The sequence below is a fragment of the Macrobrachium rosenbergii genome, chromosome 17, assembly GCF_040412425.1.
Source record: "Macrobrachium rosenbergii isolate ZJJX-2024 chromosome 17, ASM4041242v1, whole genome shotgun sequence".
NCBI classification, from domain to species: Eukaryota; Metazoa; Arthropoda; class Malacostraca; order Decapoda; family Palaemonidae; genus Macrobrachium; species Macrobrachium rosenbergii.
In genome coordinates this window covers 6,307,678-6,326,541 of record NC_089757.1, presented here as the reverse complement: position 1 = coordinate 6,326,541, position 18,864 = coordinate 6,307,678, and the positions used below count along the sequence as shown (strand labels likewise).

Sequence of the window (18,864 nt, the reverse complement as noted above, 5' to 3'; positions counted from 1 at the left end):
TAACTGTAATAAGTTAAACTAAAAACTTAAAAATAAGATGACATACACTTTGACCACAAAAACCGTTTGCTGCAAAGAAAATGTAAACAAAGTTGGAGCTACTAACAATGCATATAAGGTTGGAAATGAAAAGGATACTAATCTATTAGTGACATGGGCCTTGAAAGTGAAGGAAATGGAAGAGGCAGCAACTGCACCATATAAATCAGTTTATATCCTTTTTCGATAATGTAGCCGCTGTTCATCATCAAAGGAGTTACACTCTCATGGTCCCACCAGGGCTCCATAAGACAGACCAACCAATTACAAAGAATTCTCTTATAGTTGGTCTCGACCAGAATAGTGCTTGTTGGCACAGTGATAAAATATAAAGAACTCAAGACAGGAGGGCTCTATCTCCTGTCATACAGCGACTACTTAGGCTCTACGTCTCACTTGCACAGATGTGGCAACAGCCTGTTCTGGTCATCTTCATTACACTCTGGTTTGTCCAAGAGTTCACTAGTCCACAGGTTGTACTCCAGAAATTGTGTTCGGCTACGCATTATTCACCCTCTCAACACGAGTCAACCTAAGTACTTAGTTTTAAGACCGTGAAAAGTTTTAGTTCCTTAAAATTTTAACGGGTAGGCTTATGTGTACTTGTTTATTGGGAACCAGCAAGCCTCTTGCAAGGCGAGAACTTAGGAGTAGATTGCTAGGCTACCCTGTAATTGCCATGCTGTTTTTTCTCGTTTAACAAAGTGAGTACAGGTAGTCCCCAATTATTGGCGGGCTTGGTTATCAGTGATCCAGTTTAATGGCACGTGTCAAGTGCCAAAAATCAGTGATTTTCGGCACCATTATGCACCAATTCCTGCTTATCAGCGCAGATAATCAAGTATTGGCACCATAATATACATACTTACCAGAGGCACCGATCTCCGGTTATCAGCACCGATAAGTGCCGAAAATTGCCAACTTTCAGTTATCGGTGATTTTCACTTACTGTATTGTCATGCTGTCAGAATGGAAAACCCACCAAGAACCGGGGACTGCCTGTATTAGCATTAAGGCAATAATTTTAGGCAATTTTGCTATTGAACTTATTATACAATGCCTTTTTTAACATTGGAAGATAATTTGAAGTTAGTGAAAGGGTAAATCAGGTTAGCCTACCTTCTTGTTTACAAAACATAGATGTGATCATAATTCCAAATCATGCTCGACTTACAAGCCTTGGTGCTTTCTAAAGGTCAGTATTTCCCTTGTGCTATTTTATAATCAAACTAAATGGTTTTGTGGTATTGACAGTTCCCCAGTTATACTTAATATCGGGGTCCTTTCCAATGTTACAGGAATACATTCATGCGGATCTACAGTACTTCCACTGGGTATTACTCTGCTGGCAGTGATGTCACAGGTGTTGATGTTTGTATTTTTCCTAAGGGAATACAAAAGTACTTTTTGAAATGGTGAGCTTTGCCAAATATTTTAAAATCTTATACATACTGATACTATATATTTTTGGTAGGATAATTCCAATAATTATTGATTTTATTAATGTACCAACTAACATAGCCTATAGGTAGGTCTTTCTCCTCTAGATCGAGAACGGGATATGCTGTATATCAGGTCCACAATAATATTCAATGGTGAATTCTTGTTGATTTTATAAAAAAAGTTACAAAAGCTTTCAAACCCTGTCCTGGGTTCATCTTCAGTCTAACTAAAAATTACTGACACAATAAGTAAATACGTTAGCTCCAATTTTAAGTATGGAACCAGTGGACGACCTCAACGATGCGTTTTTCTAACGGACGAGGTGACAAGCAGGACGGTCGACTATAGAACTAGGTGATTGCTTCTCCTCTTCTTATATTCCGCGTGGCTATCCTTCTTGATCTCCTCACCTGTTGTTCTTGTTCTGCATGTAATTCATTGTTAGCGGTGACATCCTCGGAATCCCAGCTGTTATAAGGTGTCTGCGGGGTGATGTCAGAGATAACGGCAGCAACAGACGAAGGAAAAGACGGAGCCTGTCCTAACATTAAAACCTTTAATAAATGTTTTGATTACATGGAAGTTAACTAGCGGGTCCTCGCTAACAAACGACTTGTTTCCCTTAAATGACTCTCCTCTATTTATGGCAGCGCCCTTGACTAATCTTCTTATGTTGACATTATACTTTTGTGAATGGTGTTGGCTCTAATCCAGTCTGGTCTATGATCGTTATTGAATGCTTGGGTAACTACTGCAATATTTTGAGAATGTAATGAGAAAGCCCGTCTATGTTCCCCTAAAGGTGTTTCTAATCCTCTACCGCTTTCTCCAAAATATTTACCTTTGCAGTCTTTACATGGTATTTTGTATACTCCTGGTACTATGGGGTTATTATGATTGTTGTTGTTTTTTATTAGGTTATTTCTTACTGTGTTGGTATATTTGAAAACAATTTTAGTATTATCCTCGCTATTATTTACATATGGCTGTGTGTTTCCACCCCTCTTTGAACAGAAACCATCTTTGGGCCAATACTCCAAAAGCAGTGGATTCTAGGAACTCCCACTTAAACTCCTCCATAGGAGATGAAGAGTCTCTTCTTGGGAGAGGTCACTGATACTTGATATGAAGTGGATATAGCCACTGAAATTTCCCTTCTGGATCCAGAAGATCTAGGGAAGTCTTCTGATTTATGTGAGACAGATACTTCAAATGAGAATCTTGCCTTTCCCATGCAGCAATCATTTATTGAGGGGACCCTGATGGGGTCCACCCAACCTCATCTGAAGTGTCTGTACCTTCTAGTGGGTAGTGATGTATCCTGGACTTCAAGAGTGGCAGGAGGTGGTGATAAAACTGCCTTGGCTCAATCAGTTCATGCAAGATTCCCTGAAAGGAAAATTCTGCTTGCTGTACTTTCTATACCATCAGGCACTGGTGATATAACTGCCTTGGCTCATCATTTCATGCAGGGTTCCCTGATGGGAAAATTTTGCCTGCAGTACTTTCAGAATTCCAGGAGGCATAGCGATGCTATCAATGATTCCCAAAAGGAATTCAGGTGTCCTGGATATGGGATCAGAAGTGATATGTAAAAATTTCTCATGAGAGGCTGCAGAGTCAGCCCAAAAAGAGAAAGTATACTCACCAAAAATCTTAGGCATGGGAACAGGGTAATAAAATACCTAAGCACAAAAAGAAGTTGAATCAGTTGTCTACATCCCTTTTGAAATTAGAATGGATAATAGGAGACAGCCTACTCACTCAAAGAGCTCCAATTGGTAACAACTGAGACCAGGTCAGACAATAAAACTTTAAACCAGAATGTACTGTAGTACGGCACCAGTATCTGCGATTCAGAATGATTCCGATAACCGCTGGCAAGACACCTCAATGTGCACCCTTTCACCAGATGGAAAATACCTCATTAATGAAAGGAAAACTTACTGAGGCTGAGCATACAGAATTTTTGGACAGAGTGGCCTTTCCCAATACATTCAGTTCCCGGGAATTCTGTTCTGATGGCGTGACGATAACCGAAAATCGCCAATAACCTAAAATCTGCGATTTTCGGCACTTATTGGCATAAAAAATCGGTCATCAGTGCCTCTGTTAGGTATGTATCGGCACCAATAAGTGGAAAGCAGCGATTTTAGGGGCTGAAAATTGCCGATTTTTGTCACTAGACAAATGCCATAAAACCAGATCGCTGATAACCAAGCCCACTGATAACTGGAGACTGTCTGTACAGGCAGTCCCCAGTTACCGGCAGGGATTCTGTTCCAACAGCATGACAATAAGCGAAAATCGCGCACTGGTGCCGATAACAGGAGATTGGCGCCTCTGTTAGGTATGTATCAGTGCCAATACCTGATTATCGGCACTAATAAGTGGAAATTGGTGATTTTCATCGCTAGACAAGTGACGTAAAACCGGATCGCCAATAACCGAGCCCACTGATGACCGGGGACTGCCTGTACTGAAATGCGCTCGCTAACACAGCATACAGCAACATGTTAATGCTGATCACAGTATACTGTATTAAAATATATTCAAGAGGAAATACACCTCCTCCATGTCTGTTCCATAATAAATATTATTCTTAATTCTAATACATTCTCAAAGGGGTACACTAATGTTATTTTCTTAACCTACCTTCCTCTGACATCTGAATGGCACTTTCTGTATTGCACAGAAATGTTAAAAGTTTATAAATAGAAACTATTTGTGTAAATCACCCTTACCTTGAGAGCGTAAATATGGGAGCAGCAAAGGCATGACAGATGGAAAGTATTTCTGGAGGATATCTTTTGGTATCAACTGGGACCAATTTTGTAGAGCCTTGACACAAACTTCAGCCAGGGGCAAGTAACTTACACCCAGTCGTAACGCCATCTGTGTAAACGAAAGATGTTTATCAACTATCTGACAGCAAACTACAATACACCACAGTACTTTGGTTCTCCTTTCCCTGTTTATCATCCCTTTACTTCCTTTTACTTCTTCCTAATGAACACCATATTTTTTGGAAGCTTGAAGTTCAAGTCAATGGGCCCTGTGGGCTTGTTCCACATGAATAGGTTTCATATACTGAATAATAATAATAATAATAATAATAATAATAATAATAATAATAATAATAATAATAATAATAATAATAATAATAATAATGATGTAACTACACATGATGGTGTCAAAATGTGAATAAATACTGAATTTTTATGAGCACAGTGTGAGCTAAGCATCATCGACTGTATTAACCTTCCTGTAATTTAAACCAGCTGTTAAATTTGGAGACAATTATAGTTTCAATATATATAAAATATTAAGTGTAATAATGTTAATTAGTAAACAAATTTACCATGAACATTATCAACTGTTTAATGATATAGTAACCTAATTTAAGAATTCCTTATAAAGTAATAAAATTCTATGTATACTATCCACTTTTCAACCTTTTATATACAAACTTTAATATATCAAAATGAGCCCAAATAAGAGTCTGTAATGCAGTTGCAAGAGCATAATTTAATACCGTTCTTGTAATAAATCCTAATACTGTATAGCATGGAAAGGAACTACAGAGAAGAACCAGGTGAAGGAAACTGAGAGTGTGGTTATGCCCATCTTGATTAGTTTGATACCATAATGAGTCATAAAAGTAAATCTGGAATAAATATTAAGACATGTCGAAAATGGATGTCATGCACTTATAAGTTTTATATCATTACTAATGATTAAAAAAACTTCAAAACAGTAACAGACAATTTCAAGATTAATAAACAGTATATACTCGCATACCATACGACTTTTGAAGACCTAATTTTGAAGCTAATTTTAAGGGGGTCACATCATACACTTGATATAAAATTAGCATATGTAATATTCACATATTAGTACCATAATATAAAATACAAACATAATGATATGCATCTTTTCCATGGATATTTTAAAAAGTTATGCCTTACTTCACTGTATCCAATAAGATTGCATGTATTCTCATACTCTTGCTATTGTATTATAAAATACAGACACAGCGATCAATGTTTTGTTTTGGAAATCAGCTGAGGGCGATTACTACCAGGTAAGTTAATTTCACCTTATTCAACTTAATTCAGAGCAATTTTCTCACTTCTAGTTAGCGTAAATGAATCTCTAGATACTCTATTTATATGGGACAAAGTTATTTTTCACTGCATCAAGTGTTCTTAAATACATCGCATTGTGAACTAAATTTAGTCATTTTTTCATTAATAGATGGCATTGGGGGCATGTTTTTTGTGTAAAAAAAAAATCAAGAGATTCAGTTCACTTTTTTCACTTGATTTCCTCATAATACAAACATTACGTATTTATCTTTTATCGGCATGAAAAGAACAGCAAAATGTGTTCTTTCATGCCCAGTAATTTTGATTTGAATACTTTTCTCTCCAATTGCAGCTTAAATTTAGCAGTACAGTCATACCCAGAACCCCTCGCGCAAGGTGAATTTTCGTGTAAGTTTGGCATGGTCTCTAAAAATGCTAATAAATGCTTATTTATAAAGTTTAAACACTAAATATGACCCTCATCATGCTCCCAAATTATTAAGCTAACTTTTAAATGAAATTAAAGTTACTGTAATTTCATTTAAAAGTTAGCTTAATACATTACCCTTAAAAAAAGAAATAAATGATTGACATAAAAATAGAGTTGGAAGAGAATTTCTCTCTCTCTCCCCTTCTGACTGATCTATTTTTGGAGGTCTTCACAATCTCTTTTTAATAACTTCTTTAGTCTGCATCTCTTTCTCTTTGTTCTGAAATGCTTTTTCATGAACAAACAGTGTTTTTTATTTTGAGTAATACAACTCTTAGTTATTATGTCTCTATGTTTTAGAACATATTTGTCACACTACTGCATTTACACTTTGTAGATGGTACAGGTAAAACTAGATCAATTTAAACTATCTACTGTATAGGTAAAGACGTACAGACAAATAATAAGTTGTAAAAATGTGCGAGTGCTAACTAGGAGAGAGAGAGAGAGAGAGAGAGAGAGAGAGAGAGAGAGAGAGAGAGAGAGAGAAGAATAAGGGTTGTCCTTACTTAAGAGAGTGAAATCATTTATCAATTATTACAGAGACAGAGAGAATAACACGAGAGAGAGAGAGAGAGAGAGAATGTCCTTACTTGAAATATCATGTTTAATTATTTATGAATTATTATAGAGACAGAGAGAATAACACCAATCTGAACGGAAGACATATGCATCCAAACCGGCAGAATGGTTAATATTTGGAGTTTTTTTTATGAAAAACTCAATAATAAAAATGCTGGTCTCTGTCCTGCAATTTTTCAATTTACTACTTTTCTGTCTAACTAGTCCTCGTTCATTTTTGTTACATCCAAACTCTTTCAATACTGTATGTGAGATCTCAAGTCTATTTCCCAGCCAGTGAACACATCTCTCCATAGTATCCTCATTTGTAATATGATCTTCCCACTGATCTCAGCCATTAATTTTAGCATTCTGTAGTTACTCCTTTCCAAAATCTTCCATTTTCTTTGTCACTGCCCTTGTCTCCACTATATTAAGTAGTACAGGCCTTATAAATGCATCATATACCAGTATTCTAGCAAACTCTTTCCACTTTACCCAGGCAGCTGGCACTGTTGTTGACTACCCTCTTAATACCAGTGTGTCCCCAGAGCAACAAGAATGTTCTACCACTTCTAGGGTCTGCCTTTCAACCACATAAAGCCCCTCTCCCTCTCTCATCCCCATTGGCTCCTTCTATACATAAAAAACGAGAAGTTTGGTGCCAGCAAAAGCATAGCCAAAGTTTGCTCTCATAACTCATTCTGGTATCAAATGTTTAACCACAGATGAATTCAACTTCCCAAAAATAGTTCATTACCGTGTTATTCTGCAGGCTTTTCATAAAAAAATTCTATATTTTAGTCTTTGCTATTGTAACTGGATTATCTATATTCAATACTACACTACAAAAACTTTACTTTGAAATGAGATTTAATACATTCCATAATTATTAAATTTAATATTTTAGTTCTCTTTAGTAAAATATCACAGAACTGTGAAATGGGAAGGCCTGGTATAATAAAAATGTAAATGAAAATGATGATCAAGACTACTTGTCAAACATCACAGAATAACTTGCATATATCAACATTACTATACATACCTGTAGAGCAGGAATAAGCTCAGGAAATATATCCACTACCACAGAATCTGGCAGCTGGAGAATGAGGATAAGAACCGACACAAGAAGCTGATCCCGGTATTGTCGGCAGCGCTGTAGCATCTCTACAGTGTAACTTTTTATCATGTGGATTACAGTGACCGACCTTGCATCCTGAAAATAAAATACATCTTAGTTCCCATTAAACAGGTTAAAATTTAAGGATACTACTTTATTTCTCATACATCTTATTAATTTTCATTACATAAGCTGTTCCAGATTAAGGGAAACATCTAAGGGTTATGCAGGTGGCTTTTATTTATTTTAGAATAGAATGTCTTATAGAGAGTGTCTTACATGGTGAAAATGAACATTGGAAACATGAACTGTTGAAACTGATGAAATGGTACAACAAAACCAGCATCAGTTTATGCACTCTAATATATTTAAATTGGTTTTCACACAATTAATGAAACATTTTCTTAAAACACCAAACACCCAACTGACCTTTTTATTACTGAAAAGGAATGAATATCTACTGCACTTCAGAATGGTAGTAATAGCAGAGTAGTGAGCTGACACCAAGGGCTGTGACAAAGACTTCCGCACAAAGTAGTGAATAAGACGAGGAACATGCTGCTCCATGTTAATATCACTTTGAAGTGGTAGTACCTCGTCAAGTAAAGCAACCAAATTCATGTAAACCTGAAAATATGTGTTCCATTATTTTAAAAGAAATGCTGGTAATTATTTTTTGATGAAACACATCACAAATATTCAGCACCTGAAATGCTTCAAAGCAGCTTGCAATCTTTCCATATATCAGTATTGAGTAGAAATTAAGAAAACTTACAATCAAAATAATTAATGGATACAGTATCAATGCAAAATCTCTGACCACAATTTAACAGATTCTACTGAATTTTGGAATCCTACAAAGTTGTGAATCATAACATTAAACTTTCAAATCTTGAATGAAATTCAAAATACTATTTGTTGGTGGAACTTGAAATACAACCTTACCTGAAAATCTTTGGGAGTCTTGGCTTTAAGACCAGACACTGGATCTGAAGTAACATTTTCTCCCTGACTTGCATCATCCTCCTGAATTGTAAAGAAAATGAAAAATACAAAATTAATAAGAGCTTCAGGATCATCTGTTCACAGTTTTGTAGATTGGATGATTTTTGCATGGATGTACAAAACTTTCAATGCCAATGCCTGCTTTTGATTAATAAGCAGCTCCATAATGGTTTTCCCTGTGAAAGATTATCAAAATTTATTTGTAATTTTTTTAATGGAAAAAACTTACAGTAATTTAAGCCTGAACAAGAATTAGCTTCTCTTCCTAATTATTGTCACAAGTATTTAATATACTTTATGAATACTGTAAAATTTTAATGAAAGCTCTGACCTTTGGTTTTAGAAACTTTACCATGTTTTTACAGGGCTTGTATAACCTGGCTGTTTGTGTTGTTTGGTTACTAAGTAAATTTTGTGCTTGTTCTTATAGTATACATGATGTTAATTTACTTTGATTTCTAAAATAATTCTATTCTTTTTAAGATGATTCAAGGGCATTGCAATCTGTTTGGTTTGTGACCATATATGATCACATCATGATGGAATAGCATTGGAATGATTGCAATTAGAGCACCAGTTTGCTGAATTCTGGGTCCATCAATTTCCTGGCCTTTACTTTAACTTTTATACAGGGGTATCCTTGGAGTGAGCTGGAATATTCACTGAACTTGGTAACAAGGTCGTTAACTAGTGGCTATGGGGTGAATGAAGGAATACCCCTCATTCACCTTCTGTCACTAGCCATTATTTTCTTTGCCTGTTCTGATGTTCGGATGTCTTATTGCGTTCCCCTCATTCCTAAGCTGAACTTGTGTTTGTTGGCTGACATTTTTTTTTTTTTTTTTTTTTTTGAGAAATAAGTCTTTTTAAGAGGTGTAAAAGATGTCAAGAGTGGAGCTTTCATCCCATCCATTTTTCATTAGGTGGATCCCTACTGTTTAATACTCATCTTCCTTTCAGATTCAGCTGTACTGTTGTAATAGGGGATATTCTCAGCCGAGGAGCTGCCTTCAAGCGAGATCTACCTCATTTTCCTCGCTGCCACAAACCACCCTTATAATGCTACCTGTTGTTGCTGCAACTGCTAGAAGATCATTGCAGTAGAGTTTCCAGTAGCTCTCTTCCTTCCCATGGAAGATGCCCCACGGCATCAACTATTGTAACTTCCTTAGAGGAAGAAAGCCAGACCAGAGTAAAGAGAGGAAGAAGTATAAGCCATGCTGTCCTTCCCCCACACCACCTCTGTCAAGCTGTCCCTCCTCCTCCTCCTCCTCTTCATCTTCTCCTTTACCCTCATCTCATGAAGAGGCAGAAGGGAATCCCAGAGAGCCTCTCACAAAAAGTCCTGTATGGGTTCTAGTAGTGGTCTTCCCTGTTTCTTGGGGGGCAGGAGCTCCTGAACACCTACAGATAATTAACTAGCTTTTTCAATATCCAGTTTTGGATTAATTGGACACAAGGATTGCCCCATCTACCTCATGCAGACAGCAGGGTGAGCTCTTCCTCCTTGCTTCCCTGGAAGTAGATTTGCTAAATCTATCTGGTTCCTGGCTGAACAGAAAGCTTTCAGTGTTTTGTTCTACCTTTCCATTCCCCGGGGAATTGATGGAAGTTGCATTCTAATATCCTTAGGACAATCTGGAAGTTTCAGCTTTCCACCACCCATTCAACTGTTCTGTTGAGTGGTCAACATAATTTTGATCTCTCTGGGTCTCAAAATGACCCTGGCTACTGCTTACTAGCCTCCAGTCATGTGGCTTTCAGATCTGCTGACTTCGCTGGCTATGGGTCTCTCTCTGGCCAGTGTCTGTTCAGCAGGATGTGGACTTTCTTGTTTATCTTTGCTAAAACAAGCTCCTGTCAATCTATGCTGGCTTTTGCTTAGCCATAAACCAGGTTTAATACTGAAGAGCTTGAATTTCATGCCTTGATGGAGTCCCATGCATGAGGAATTTTTAAGTCTTGTCATCCTGTGTGTAGCTTTATTATTATTGTTCAGAAGATGAACCCTATTCATATGGAACAAGCCCACAGGGGCCACTAACTTGAAATTCAAGTTTCCAGGGAGTTGGATGTGGCGTTGTCTTTCACAGCCTAACCCAAGCACCTTACAAGACCTTGGGTGAACCCTCTGACAGCAAGCTTCCTCTAGTCTAAGCAAAGCATGTCAAAAAGTTTCTTGACATCTTGTCCAGTCCTTGGAAGGATGGGATCTCTTACTTTGAATTTTGTTCCAGAGAGTGAGCTCCATAAATAAGATTTGGTTCAGACTGTGTAACATGGAAACCTCCCTGAGATGATCATGCTCACATAAGAGTGTAAAGGCCTCTCAAAATGGCTGTTCCAACACTGCTTTCTGGGGTTCTGGAGGCACACAAGATCCCCTGAAGTATGAACAGGATCCTCTCCCATGAGGAGATGACTAACCATCCTTCTCTAGTACATGGTTATTTGAATACGGCACACAATTAGTTTCACTTGTACCAATCAATGTACCATGGGCTGAGGATAACACATGCATGGAACAGAATTCCTGAGACCACAGGAAAGCAGTCACGGCTACTATCATACACATGCAGACAGGGTGCAGCACAGTTATGCACACAGATCGTTCCAGTACCTGTGAGTACCGTACAAGGGAGACCTGTTGCATGCAACCCCCATCTGCTCGCTCACAGTCCAAGGACTGTTCACACATTAGGCAAGGGGGTAGTACTGACTCAACAATTAGTGGACAGGTCATGAGCAGTCCTCGTTTGGAAAGGCAAGAGCAGACATGGGGTACTGACTATGCTTAGTAACCCCCTTGCTGACCCTACCTATGGTAGATGTAACACCCAGACGTGAACAAACACTATCACCACCCCTACCAGGGGAATGGCATTCACTTGAATCCCTATGAGACTTCTTCTGAGAGGCCTTCAGAGACCACTACTTCCTGCAAAAGGAAAAGGAGACAAAAGAAAAGGAGCAGGAAGAGGAAAAGCTTGACAAGGAGGAACAAGAGGAAAGCTTCTTCGCCTTGCTCCTAGCTCACATTTTATTCTCCTCCAGGGTTAAAAAACTGGCCAAAGCAAGTGCCATGGTCACTGCCACAGGAGCACTTCCCTTGGAAAAACAACCTCTACTGGAGGCTCACTTTGCTGAGCCTTAGTGCAAGCAGTTGCAGCAGCAGCAGGTAACTGTTCCAACTTAGCTAAGTGGTTGAAGAAGCTTAAAACCGACAAGCTCACTCAGGTACCAAGGGAGGGCCACATCTCAACAAAATAAACTTGGCAAAAGACATCATGGTGGCTGTTGACGAGGTGGAAGTGGCCGCGGCGTGGGTAGTCACAGGAGCACCGAACAGATGGGAGATCAGGCCCTCCAATGATGGAACGCCAGGTAGACCCAGGTGAAGCCAGGTAGAGGTGAGGTCTGCAACCTGCCCACTGAGAGATATCTCCACTGCCAAACCTGAAGGCAAAGTTGGTTCAAAGGAGGGAGCCTCTGCTTGCTCCAGGGGAAAAAATTCCCACCCGAAGTGAGGGGAGACCCCAAGAGGATGTCCTGATCATCCGCTGGCCTGAGGCCTTCCACACCTGATGAAGGGAGTGAAGAAGATGAGGGGGAGTCCTCACCCAAAGGAGAGGCACCAATAAGGGGAAGCTTGCCAGGAGGGAGAAATGATCCCGACGGACAGCCACCAAGTGAGTCAACGGGGCCGTATAACCCTCAGATGATGCCTTGGCAGGCTTCCTTCAGTACTGTCTCCTCCCCTCAAACTTCACCCACTGCTCGGCAGACCAGGAACAACACTCCAAACACAGTGAACTACGAGAACACACGTCCCCTGCCAGAGGAGCAAAGGGCATGCAGGTCCATATCAACATGAGAACAGAAGCTACTGCACTTCTTATCCCCTGCCCCAGGAGACACACTCTGGGGGAAGGAGGGCTAATGAGGTTTATCCACATTCATCATGCAAAAAAACAAAAGAAAAGATCCCACCGGAAAACCAGCTCAACAGCAGTCAGGACAGAGAGCGAGAAACACATCTGCAGCAAATGATGGCCGAAAGCAAAATGGAATGTTTACGTCCGGGCAAGCAGTACTCCCGCCTCCCGGATGGTAGTTAACTGCCTAACCACCTTGTTCAAAAGTTCAATGGCCATTTCCAGCTTCGCTTAAAGTGATTCCTAATGTAAAGGACCAACAGTTTGTACATCGTGTCAGAACAATTTCTATTTCACATGTGAAATACAATCAAGCACCTCAGTATAGATTTTAAATAAACACACATTACTTGTACACTGGAATTTATGTGACAGAGGAACATTTTTCTTTATCCCTTTTTAAAGGATAAAATTAAATTAACTTTATTACAAATTTCCATTAAGAATTCTTTATCAGCATTTACATAGTAACAAATATAAACCCAAAGCTCTATTAACTTCAAGATCTACTTTGAAGAAATATGCACTATCATATACCTACCAGTTTCTCTTCAGTGCCTTTGAAAGTTTCCAGATTCAGTTTCTCACTTATTTCCAAAACACACAATATAAAGTTTGAATACATGATCGAGCTTATTTCTGTTTTTACAGGAGCTGGCATGTCTGAAAATAAAAAAGAAAGGCTGTTAAGCCAACTAATACAATGTCCATAATAGTATACCTAACTTGTACATTTGAGGAAGATGGACCAACTTACTGTTGCTGTTATCCGTGCTTGTTTAAGAGTAATACACATGATTGGATTTTATGCAATATCCAAGGAGGTGGCTGCTCTATTACAGGAAGGATTATTACTAATATATATACGACCAAACTTGTTAAGTTATAAACTCCAAATTAATAAAACTGAGGACGAAGGAGGAAGGACACATCAATTGTGAGTGATAAACAAACATGGAACTTTAAGTCATAAACAAACATGAACTTTAAGTCATGAAAACTTGTTTTACCAAGACTACACAATGCAAGTTTCCTATTAACATGCAAAGATTATCATTTTCACTGATAAACATTTTTTTTTAACAAAATAAAAGTTTCCTGCCAAAGGGTATTGATTATAGTGTTTTGTGTAGCACACTGTTGGAAAAATCCCCTAGCATAAGACCAAAGAACTAAGGTTTCTAACAGGTTTTTGCAAAAGCTAGGAACCAAGTTTCTATCACTGCACATCACAGAGGTGCAATCATAAGATAAACTCACCTTTAACATTAATACTTGCTACTTTCTCCGGTATTAAAAATGCCTTCCATACAGGCAAAAATGTCTTGTAGGTCACTGTTTCATTTTTCATGCCCTTCCATTCTTCCCCTGTACCACCACCTTGATCTATGGTTGTATCAATGTCTGGCTCATGTGAACATGTGATGAGGATGAATCTATATACTGAAATTATAAGAAATTAGGACAATCATTTTGCTCTCACTGTAAAATAAGCACTTTACAAATATACATGGACAAAGGTTCCAAGCAATATAAACAAATAGCAATACAGTACTCAACTTTGTAGATGAAAAAAAGACAACACATTAACAAACAATACTACATATATAATTACAAGATTGGCAAAAAATATCAAATTTACAGTGTAATACATAAGACAATGCATTTCTTTACCAGTGACTCCTCTACATACATAAAGGTTAGGTTCCTCAACCCATATAAATGGAAATTTATACAAACGTATACACACCAAAGCCTTTTATGTGGGGGTATCCTTCAGTACAAGTTGTAAATGGTCATTGAACTTGGTAACAGGTTGGGCTAACTGCTGGTTATAGAAGGTGAGTGGGGAATACCCGTCACTCATTTGCTGTCACCAAGCACTTTTTCCTTTAGCCTCAGGGACAAAGCAAGGGGAGTGAGGTGGAAGTTATAGAATTACTTTAAAAAGTCATCATATGTTCCTAAGGAAATACAAATCATCATGTTTCATGTAAGAGCCTCACTCACTGCATGGAAGATCATCTCCATCAATAGACTGGATGCTGAACCCTACCAAGAAATGTCATGAACCTGGTTGTAAGAGCATGCAAGATTGCATCAACTCCTGTAACCTCTTACGTGATCTGGCCTAGGGATGATAGAGCAGCAGGGTCTCAGGCCTTGAGAGAGGGTGTAGAGCCTTGCTTGAGGAAGGAAGGATCAAAGACTCAAACAACACCCTAGAGAGGATATAGCATAAAATCGAGCCTGCATTGTTAATTCATCCCATGACTCACAACCCAAATTGAAAAATGACAAATAAAACCTTGAAAAAACAACTTAAACAACCTTTGAACACCTACAAATAAACCCATAATGGTGCTAATACAAAAGGCCATTCGATGGTTCAACATTTTACTGCCTTTTTAAAATACATCCTGTATTTTGTGAAGAATATGAAGTTAAGAAAAAAAAAAAAAAAAATTTACATGTACTGGACTATCCCGTACCTGATGGGTGAACATCAATGTGCTCACTAAGCTGATTGAGGAAGGTGGAGGAAGAGAAGACTAAAGGTACAAAACACTAGTGCTGCCACACAGACAAATGCTGGAACTATTATAGCCACACACACTAATATATAAAAAATATCTTTAATATTTTTAAGCTCTTAAACGATTTTACACCGCACACTTTATTACAGGCAGGCCCTGCTCACTGGCAGCATTGGTTAATGGCGATCCAGTTTTACGGCGCTTGTCTAGCAATGCTGGTAACTGGATTTTTGGCATCGAGCCCCAGTTAGTGGCGCCGATATCCAGTTACTGGCGCCGTTAAGCTGGTTATTAGTGTTGTTATTGGCGATTTTCAGTTAGCGGCGCTTGGCCGGGAACGGAACACCCACCATTAACTGGGGACTGCCTACTGTATATTATTTATATACAATCTGACCCCTGTATCTGCTGATCCACTTACTTGCAGTTACTTCTTAGGAAAAAAAATTTTTAATGAATTTCAATTTGCTCATGCCACACCAACCAGCAAAAACAGGAACAAAACAAATCATAAGACAATGCTGGTAACCCCCCATGTTACCCTCTGTTCTGCCCAGCACCTAGCCAAACATTGCCCTTCTCTCTCCAAGCATGCAACACCAGAGCACCACTTCACACTCACTTCCAGTGTAGCCTTCTACTGCAGCCTATCTCCTGTACAGCCAGTGCACTCTATCACTTCTTTGTTCTAAAAAGCCTTAATAAACATGTGCAGTGCCCAAATGGTAAAAGGCATGTTCCTAGCAGTAGTGAGATCAAGCCCATAAGAGCCTGAGAGGTGCCTATTTTAGCTGAACTAACGAAAGTGTTAGACATGATTGAAACAGAAAAAAAAAAATCTTATGCCAAGGTTACTAAGAAACTAGACAACACAAATCATCGATTCACAAAATTTAGCAAAAAAGTATACATGAAAGGTTTGCTACTGTGCCCACAAGCGCCAAAGTTAGTTCAACAGCATGGGGTGAAGTGTTGGTAAGAGCAATTCAGCAATAAAGCTGATGTTAAAAAGGGAACCCAGTCATTTGTAGCTAGTAAAGGATGATTCAATCAATTCAATTATTAATTAAACCTCAAGAATACAAAAAATAATGAAGAATCTGCATCACAGAGTTCGTGAAACTTGTCAAAGATGGAGGTTATGATCTCTAGCAAGTATTCAACTGTGATGGAACTGTACTATTCTGGCAGAAAATGTCCAGCATGACCTATACCCATCAAAGTATAATTTTCAGCTTGTGCTAAAAGATACTACAACATAAAAGGTTTATATTTCTGTCAGGACAACTAAACTAACATATAAAATCAACAACCAATAAGAAATATCTGTAATGATAAATTAATAAAAGTCAAGAGCACTGGCAATTTTTCTATGAAAATCCTCCACTAGCTGTACAATAATGTCTATTCCTTTTGGATTTTTCTAGACCTTCTCAGAAGAAAAACCCATAAGCTATTTTCTGTGAAGGCCCTAGATATTTGCAAGAGTTGTGTGATACCTTGGCTTTGTAATGGCATGCATCGATTGCCATTTTTCTGTAAATTAATTTTTTGTTGATTTTCATGAATTTCTTTAATTTCTTCTGGCAGAGGAGGTATTTTTTGAAGCCTTACAGATCTCTGAATTTATATAATATTAACCATACATACATACATATACAGGAGTCTCTATACTGTTTTGCATGTACCTAATTTCCAAATTAATGTCAATGATTAGATACCACTCTGTCATAAAATCACAACTTTTTAAAGTAAATTGTATTTTTCCTAATTATACAAACCTTAGGTCCTTTACATTAGGAACTTACTTACATCGAAGCTGGAAACGGCCATTAAAACTCTTGAACAAGGGGGTTAAGCAGTAACTACCGCCCAATAGGCAGGAGTCCCACCTGCCTGGAGGTAAACATTTCAATTTGCCTTTCGACCCAGGTTTCAGATTGAGGGGTGGCATGAGGTGGGCATAAATGTAATATAAAAGACCTTAGGTTTGTACAGTAAACCCCCTTATTTGCTGGGGATGCGTATCGCACCCCGCACCCCCCGCTAATAGCTAAAATCCATGAATACTTAGAACCCCCCTAAAAACACCTAGAACTGCCTATTTTGATAGTTTAAACACAAAAAACCCTCTAAAAATGCTTTTACCTGAGCATTTTAATAATTTTATCACAAAAAGTGCATTTAGTCATGAAAATTATATGAAAATACAGTAATTAGTGAATATTTCTCTGTGAAAAATACTGCGAATGGGCGAATTTTCCACGAATAATGGGTAGATACGTTCAACAGAGAAATCAGCAAATACGTGAGTCCGCAAATAGTGAGACCACAAATATGGGGGGTTTACTATATAGTTAGGAAAAATACAATTTACTTAAAAAAACTGTGATTTGTTCCTACACAATATACAAACCATCAATCCTTTACATTAGGAAGACTCACTTGTTGGAGGAAGGAATCTGAGCAATTCTCTGAACTGACTGGAGTTCGCCACACCTGGACTACTCCTCCTGGTCAAAAGAGCAAGGAGGAGTACCGTGCCTCTGACATATTGATTGGAGTATAGGAACTGCGAGATCAATTGTCAGACTTCTGGACCTTTTTGAATGAGTGAGGAATCATAACTCATACGAAAATAGGCTAGGAAGAATCTTAAGAGTCGGAGGCAATAAGGCAAAAATCAGAGAAGGGTCTGTCTTATCCCCTTGCTAGAGGAAGGAGCGGGATTGCTTCTATGATTCTATGAAAGAAAAATAGAAGGGGTGCTCAATGTGTAAGCTTACCGCATCAGATGCCAGTTCCAGCCAGTGTCAGTTCAAGTCCCATTCTCTGCCCAAAGGAAGAGAAGCAGGGGAACAAGGAAGGGGGAGGAGGAGGAGAAGGAGAGGCCAGTCACTCTCATAATCCCTCTTACTTCCAGAACTGCACACCTTAGGTGAGATGCTACCTGTCCTCTTATGGGAGCCGGGTAAGAAAACAATTTGTTGAGCAGCCACCACAAGTCCAAGGAAAGGGGGTTCCAAGGACTCATGGGCAAAAACCTGAAGGCAGAAAGACAAAAATGTGGTCTGATGAGACCACATCTCTGCTTTCAGACCAACAGAAACTTTCGGAATGTGAGGGATGGAGCAAACCATTCACTTTGTGACCTCTTGGGCGGAGTGTACAGGTGTCGTTAATGTCAGCTGCAGAGCATGCCCTTCCGATCATCTCACAAGGCCAGAAAGAAAGTTGTGTCCTCGGACACTTCTTTCTTGGGCAGTTAGTACTAGCGCAAAGTTGTCGCCATTCAATAGAGATGTTGAGTCTTCTTCAGAAAGTACCACAGCACCCTAACAGGACAAAGCAGCACCTGACCTACATCACTGACTACAAAGTCCAATGGGGACGGGATCATGAAGAACTCGAACCTCGCAACAGGTGCCGACAGGTTCGGAGTTCACTATGACATCCGTGAGACGGAGTTGAGCTACCGATCCCCATCCCTTGAATACTCACAGAAAAGAAGGTCTATGAAGATCGTCTATCCTCTTCTCCAATGCCAGAGTGAGACAAGACATGGTCTTGAGAGTCAGAGCTCTGTCTGACAACTCTCGCAAGGGTGTGTGCGCAGCACGAGACAGGAACCCTACATGGGAGTCAC

The 18,864-nt window shown here is 38.9% G+C and overlaps 1 protein-coding gene across 1 annotated transcript in view; it reads right to left on the bottom strand.

Moving 5' to 3' along the window:
• LOC136847683 (DNA-dependent protein kinase catalytic subunit-like) overlaps positions 1-18,864 on the bottom strand; it is a 132,315-nt gene that overhangs the window by 84,813 nt on the left and 28,638 nt on the right. The window contains 6 exon segments of the mRNA XM_067119482.1: positions 4,227-4,377; positions 7,667-7,837; positions 8,171-8,368; positions 8,687-8,767; positions 13,223-13,344; positions 13,942-14,124. Coding sequence (XP_066975583.1) covers positions 4,227-4,377; positions 7,667-7,837; positions 8,171-8,368; positions 8,687-8,767; positions 13,223-13,344; positions 13,942-14,124 — 906 coding nt within the window.